Source organism: Phascolarctos cinereus, unplaced genomic scaffold (assembly GCF_003287225.1).
Source record: "Phascolarctos cinereus isolate Bilbo 61053 unplaced genomic scaffold, phaCin_HiC Scaffold_5;HRSCAF=322, whole genome shotgun sequence".
Taxonomy (NCBI): Eukaryota; Metazoa; Chordata; class Mammalia; order Diprotodontia; family Phascolarctidae; genus Phascolarctos; species Phascolarctos cinereus.
Window position 1 is genome coordinate 287621099 of NW_027555958.1, and position 6838 is coordinate 287627936.

Here is a 6838-nt window from a genome sequence, read left to right on the forward strand (position 1 = left end):
GGAACACAACTGTGAGCACAACTCACTAATTGCGTTTTATGGGGATTGAAGGGAGCTACAAGTGAGAGGCTCCCAGAATGCGCCTAGAGCCCTTACCTCCAACTCTGCTTATCCCCTGCAGATGGACTGGCCCTGGGGACCCAGCAGATAGAGGCTGGTAGCTCCCTCACGCGCCATGTGACTCAGGAATTTGTGAGCCGAACATTGACATCTAGCGGGACCTTAACCAAGCAGCTGGAACACCAATTCTTCCAGACATGAGAGTCCCACAGACGCCAGCACACCTTCCCCCACAACCTTCCTTCTTTCCCCTAATTCAGCCTGTGTTGCTTCCTAGAGGGTGTGAGGGAATCATTACTCTTTGCCAACCCAACTGTGCTTATCCTCAAGGGGGCAAAGTGGGGGTACAGACTCCTTGGGGGGCATGAGGGTGCAGTTAATGGGAATGCTATCCCAGAGGCCTGGCCTTTCCTCTAGCTCCAAACCCAATTTGTATCCAAAGAGCTGAGGCAGGTCAGAGCATGGAGGGAGGGAGGGGGGCCTCTAATCTTTGTCGTGCCACTTAATAATAAATGTTTTTGCTACCAATGAGTTCTTCCATCTTCATGCCTCCAGAACCCAACATTATGCCAGCCCCCTGGGAGCGGAGAGACCTATCATCTTTGATAGCATACCCTCTTCTGTCCCTGAATTGCTTTCCCAGAATACAACACTCAAAGCTGTAGAAATCTATTTCTAATTTAGTGGCTCATACACAGATGGCTTCCCCCATCATCGTCCATTGCCCACCCAGGGAAAGGTCCTCTCGGGTGTGAGGTGTCCAGCTTGTACTTCTGTCTACCATGACCCTTCACAAAGGCTGCACCTTGGCCCCATCAGCTGCTTTCGAGAGGTAGAAGGTAGCAGTCCCTTTGTATTGTTCCTGTGGAAGAAAAAGGGTCTGAGTACCAGAGCCCAGGACCCCCTTCTTCACTCCCGCTACCCCCAGATGGCTACCTACCTGGATATGCTGCATGGCTCTGGTCGCTGCATCTGCCTCCAGGAGGGTGACCGTACAGCCACCAAAGCCCCCTCCCGTCATGCGACTGCCATACACTCCAGGTACGGAGAGGGCCAGCATCACCAGCTGATCCAGCTCAGGGCAGCTCACCTCATAGTCATCCCTGGACGAGTCACAAGGTTATGTAAGGTTTGGGAAAGGAGCCAGGAAGAGCCCAGACTCAAGGGACATCTGTTGTGCTAGGTGTGAGAAGACACCCAGTGCTACCTGAGAGAGTTGTGGCTTTCCACCATGAGTCGGCCAAAAGCTTTGTAGTTACTCGCACTCAGAGCAGCTGCAGCCTCAGCCGTGCGCTGAATCTCACCCACAACGTGCCGTGCCCGCCGGTATTCCTCCTTAGTGAGCAACTCCTTCCCAGCTAAGAGAAAACGGGTCTTAGCAATGCCTGACATGCTAGGGTGGGAGTGGGGTGCCCTGAGGAGGAAGAGTGTCCACAGGGCAGAAGATAACCAGTCCTGCTCCCTGATGTCTGAGTGCAGATTATGGCAAGGGCCTCTGGGTAGGTGTCAGGATTACTAGGTTTGGTAGTGTTGGTGGCCAGGAGGGAAGCTCAGCCAAGGACTCCTGGATAGTCACATAGTCACACACACACACACACACACACACACACACACACACACACACACACACACACACACACACACACACTCTGCCCATCACCCTGCTCATTTCCCCAACAATATTACCAATCCCTCACCCTCTAGATCTTTCATGTCTACTTCTCGCAAACTCTTCTTGCCCAGTGCCTTGGCAGCCAATTCACACTGACGTCGCCGTATAGGGTACTCACTGGAACCAAGTGAGTGACGGACGTTGGAGTTGGTAATGAGCACAGCTACCCCTGGGTCTGACAAGGGCACCGGGCATGTCTCCAGGGACCTGGGGACAGAAAAAAGACCAAGGGTCCACATCTCATGTCATTTAATGGGCACCATCCACCCCTAGAGGCACAAGAAAAGGCCACCCTTATGCCCTTTCTGGGCTGGATGAGAACACCAGGATAAGAGAAGAGCAAAGAAGCCAGGAATACAGAGTGTAGAAGAAGAACAAAGTCCCTGACCTGCAATCAATGAGCAGTGCGTGGCCCTTCTGCCCAAACAGTGAGATGAGCTGGTCCATGATGCCACAGGGCACTCCTGCAAAGCTGTGCTCTGCCCGCTGACACACCTGGGCACGTGTGGCTGCTGCCCCAGAGTCTATGACACATAGGTGGGGTGTAGGGTGAGAACGAGGGCTAAGTAGAGTACAAGGAAGGAAGGAAGGAGGTTATCCCTGGGATCCCTTGTTTAGCGTTGGTCCAGGGTGGAAGGGTGGTAATAAGGCTTTAAGGGGAAGAATCAGCTCCAAGGTGGGGGGCCCAGGGAAAGATTCCTAACCCCTTCCCTTAAGCCAAGGTAAGAATAAAGTTTCTCTGGTAATTAGGGATTCCAAGTGAGAAAGGGCAGGGAAGCCGGGGCCTGGGCAAGGTACCTGGGCAAAGCTGCTGCAAGAAGGTATAAGTTGCCACTTCCAAGGATGCAGAACTGGACAGTCCACCCCCCAGAGGCACTGAGCTGGCCACCACTGCATTGAAGCCAGGGAGGGGACCAGCTGCTAGGGAAAAAAATGAGGGGGAAAGAATTAGGGGGCTGTGAGATGAGGCTACCTAGGTCCAAGAAGTCAAAGGTGAGACATGTGTTGGCATGTAAAAGAACTGTTATGACCTAATACCTTAGAGGGGTAGGGTGGCCTGGTATCAGAGAAAGTTGCCCCCCACCCTGCCTAGGTGTCAGCTCCTCCATTATAAACTGTGTCTCATCCATCAGTTCCCAGAGAATATAGTTATTGTCCACAGGGACCCCTCTCCCTCCTTCCTCCCAATCACATACCTGGGTAATGTTGTATCACCCCCTTCACATAGTTGGCCCAGCGAGGCATCCCAGGTTCCAGAGGCTGCTCTGCTGTGGGTACTGGGAACTCCACCCGCCTTGGCTCATCAGCATACTCTGAGGTTGTCACAAGAGAGATGAGGCCATCCAGCCGTGGAATTCCTACCATCACTGTCACAAGCTCTAGAGCCTGGTGAAGGAGGAAGAATAGAAAGGTCTTAGCCTATGGTATCCATTAGGACCTTTCTGAATGTTTAAAAATTGGGAGAGTGCCAAGAACAGATAATCCAGGGAGCCCAGGCCTTGGACTCCCCTTCCCACCAAACTGTTCTGGGTTCCCTGGACTCTGAAATGGGAACTGATCTTTATAGTCACCTGACTGGGGGTGGGGGGGAGAGGAGCTGGTCCTCAGAAAAATTGTTAGCACCGAACTGGCAGTGGGGTTCTAACACCTCCCCACCCCCCAACCGTCCTGGATCTTCAGGGATCAGGCCAACTGATACAATAAACACAGGTCTGGACTCTGCCCCATGAAGCAGGGGCTCCCAGTACTGTATGGTAAAGGGGCCCAGATCGCTTGAATGGGGAGAGTAACCTTGAACCTAAACATCTGACTTTTTAAACAGCAATATATAGGATAGCAGTAATGGCCTTGGATTGGGCAGGCTTCACAGATCACCTGAAGACCAGGTTCCCCACTCTTGTCCTAGGTTGTGCCAGAACTACTTACATGACTTCTGGGCCTCAGGCAAAAGAAAGGCCCCATACTAGAAGCTCTCTCAAGTCCTTTTCAGCTTTAAATTTTTATAGTTTACCTTACTCTGGAACAGCAGTGGGGAACCTGCGGTCTCAAGGCCACACGTGGCCCCCTAGGTCCTTAAGTGTGGCCTTTAATAAGTTTGGATCCAGTCAAAGAGCCACACTTAAGGACCTAGAGGCCCACGTGGGGCCTCAGACAGCAGGTTCCCCAGCCCTGTTCTAGAGTGCAGGACCTTCAGGCTGTCTGTCCAGCAGCTGAAGGGATTCCATCCTAATCTCTCCAAAATGAGCCCCTGATTTTTGAAAATGCCACCTATATTCCCCTGAGCAGGCAACCCAGTAGGATGCACTGAAAGCATGGGAGCAGGCACAGCAGCAGCTTTCTCCCACACAGTTTCTCCCAGGAAATTTCTATTTCCTCAGAGAATTCCTCTTCTTCCTTCCCAGGGACATGGGAGAAGGCCACAATCCCAAACCAGCTCGGCTACTCACCCAGCTGGCCGTCACCCCCAACCCCAGCACTCCCCGAAGGCACAGAACTGGATGCAAGAGGAATCCTCTCCGGACGCGCACTAGGGGCAAGCGTTCCCTTGCACAAGGGGCGCGTTTCCTTGCTACAGTAACTGGGTGCGGCAGTTTCCCTAAAGAAACTTTTAACAGAAAAAGCGGAGGAGAGAGGGGGGTCAGGGTCGCGGAGATCTGTAAGGTTCCTCCATCCACCCTCCCTCGAGCTCCGGGACCCTCACCATGGGCAGCACCAGGCCATCGTTGTAGTCCGTGTGCTCTCCGATCAGGTTGACCCGGCCGGGGGCTGACACCGCCAGGGTGGGTGCAGACCCAAACTCCTTGTGGAAGGTCCTCCGGGCCTTTTCCAAGAGCGCACCGACTTCAGGCTCCCGGGAAGTAGCCATGGTGCTCTCCCTACCACGCAGACATGCAGACTGAGGGTCTAGCGAAGGCCACCCTAATCAATCTAGCACGCTCGGGGGCGGAGCTTAGTGCCGGGCGTTCACTATCCGGCCCCGGCCGGTCCCGTTCCGGATGCATCAGCCCCTCCCGGCAACTTTCCAGCTTCCGAACCTTTCGAGGCTCCAATATTCTATCTGACCGACGCCCACGCTCCTCCCCCCTAATCGAATTGCGCCCTGTTTCTCCCCCGGGGGCACTGGACTGATGTGCGGGCGAACTCATGCCTGCGTGGCTGCAGCTAGGCTTTCCCGCTCAGAGTGGGCAACTGCTACCCCGTTCGTGGGGCCATAGCTTAGATACAGAGCTAGAAGGGAACTTGGATAGCAGTCCCCTGATTTTACAGAGGAGGAAGCTGAGGCCCCGGAAGGTTAAAGGCCCGGGCTAGATCCGTTTCGCCCTGAAAATTGCTCCTCCCCTAGTCTTCCTTTTTGCAAACATAGGGGGCGGTGGCGGCGGGTAGGTCTAGTTTCCTCTGGGGAGAGGAGAGTCTGGCTGGGGAAAGAGGAGGGCGATTAGCCTGTTATGAGCGCGAGGGAACCCCTGCTGGGCTCCCCGAAAGAGCGGAGGGCAGGCTTTGCATTCCTGGAGACGTGCAAAGTATGGGGTTGACAGTTAACAAACAAAATCAACGCAATTATAGATAAGTAAAATTGTCAATGGAGGTGAGAGTCATCTCTAATAATGTATCTGTGATAAACAGGGTGTACCAAAAACTATCCTATATAACCACACAAGTATAAAAGATGTATAATATCCCAAAAGTCATCCTATATATTAACACAAGAATAAAAGATATATTGCATATCCCTCTGATGGGGTGATGGGATCTGGACCCCTAAAAGGAGAAGACCACGTCTTTGAAAGCAACCCAGTCCCTGAATTTTCCTATACTTTTCAGCAGCCCAGATCACTCGTACCTCTGCCTAAGGGAACTGGCCCACCCCAGTCCACCTAGATCACTTAATTAGCTTACTTGACATTCCTTTCACTGTTGCTCTTGGCCCACCCTAGACTATTTGCATATACCTACCACTCTTTAATCCCATTCAGATCACCTAATTAGCCTATTTAAGAGTCATTTGGGGGCAGCTAGTGGCATAGTGGATAGAGCACCGGCCCTGTACTCGGGAGGACCTGAGTTCAAATTCGAACTCAGACACATAACACTAGCTGTGTGACCCAGGGCAAGTCACTTAACCCCACTGCCTGACCCAAAATTAAAAAAAAAAGATTTTAAAAAAAGAGTCATTTCACTGTTGCACGTGGCCCTCCACAGACTACTTAGCATCTTTAAACCAATCCAGATCCTTTCACTGTCCCTGTTGCATGTAAGAGTCAGTCTCACCCCCATTAAGTAACTGGTTCATTAGGAACCCTGCCCACTTCTATAGGCATTAGAATAAACCTTGTCATTTGACTGGAAAAAGGGTTGAGTTCTGTGGCCGCCACCAATCCTGACATTTTGGGATTCCCAGCAACCCCAAACCTCATCATCTCATTTTAAGCTTAAAAACTGCACTAAGACTTTTGGGGCATCTTATATATATTAACACAAATTATATATACACATATATACACACATATGCGTGTGTAAATATAGTTCCCATATGAACATAAGAACTATCTATATAGGAATATACAGGATGTATAGGAACTATATATAGATACATATCTATGTATAGGAACATGCATTCCTATATCGTATATGTGGAATATATATGTGAATGCAAAAACTATACTATACATATGTGTTAGCTATTATTATTATTAAATACAAAAACAGAGTCCCTGACCTTAAGAAGAATTCTAATGGGAGAGACCAGACAAAGGGAGTGGTGGCTAGAGAGGGCACCTTAGTCAAAAAGCTAAATTTATGCTAAGAAGGGTAAAAGGAATAGATTGAGTCACGCATATAGGAACAATGACTGAGTGGCTGGGTTTTTTTAAATTTAATTTTTACTTTCAGTTATAAGTTTTCTCTCTCCCTCTACCCTTCCCCTATCCATTGAGAAGATTAAAAAAAATACGATACCCATTGTATATGTGAAATCATGCAAAACATATTTCCACATTAAAATGGCAGAGTTGTTTTGATCATAGTTCATGGTTCCAGAACTGAGGCTGGAAGGGGAAAAAAAGCATTTTTTAAAATTTTTTGTTACATTTTGAATTTCAAGGAAAA

At 50.3% G+C, this 6838-nt stretch overlaps 2 protein-coding genes across 3 annotated transcripts in view; one reads left to right on the forward strand and one right to left on the reverse strand.

The window, feature by feature from the left end:
- Positions 1 to 591, forward strand: part of ITGB4 (integrin subunit beta 4) — a 46260-nt gene extending 45669 nt beyond the window's left edge. Inside the window, 1 exon segment of the mRNA XM_078155917.1 lies at positions 122 to 591. Within this exon segment, the coding sequence (XP_078012043.1) occupies positions 122 to 261 (140 nt within the window). The 3' untranslated portion in view covers positions 262 to 591.
- A 129-nt stretch (positions 592 to 720) lies between these two features.
- Positions 721 to 5031, reverse strand: GALK1 (galactokinase 1). Of its 2 annotated transcripts, none has more exons than XM_021002511.2 (8): positions 4434 to 5031; positions 2929 to 3118; positions 2531 to 2653; positions 2121 to 2256; positions 1758 to 1939; positions 1268 to 1418; positions 1001 to 1163; positions 721 to 922 (listed from the first exon to the last, which is right to left on the reverse strand). In XM_021002511.2, the coding sequence occupies exons 1-8, from the start codon at positions 4596 to 4598 to the stop codon at positions 851 to 853; spliced, it is 1182 nt and encodes a 393-aa protein (XP_020858170.1). In that variant the 5' UTR covers positions 4599 to 5031; the 3' UTR covers positions 721 to 850. The 2 variants fall into 2 exon arrangements, with proteins under 2 accessions (XP_020858170.1, XP_020858171.1); XM_021002512.2 differs by having other exon boundaries at positions 2531 to 2650; positions 4434 to 5030.
- Between the last annotated feature and the right edge of the window lie 1807 nt (positions 5032 to 6838).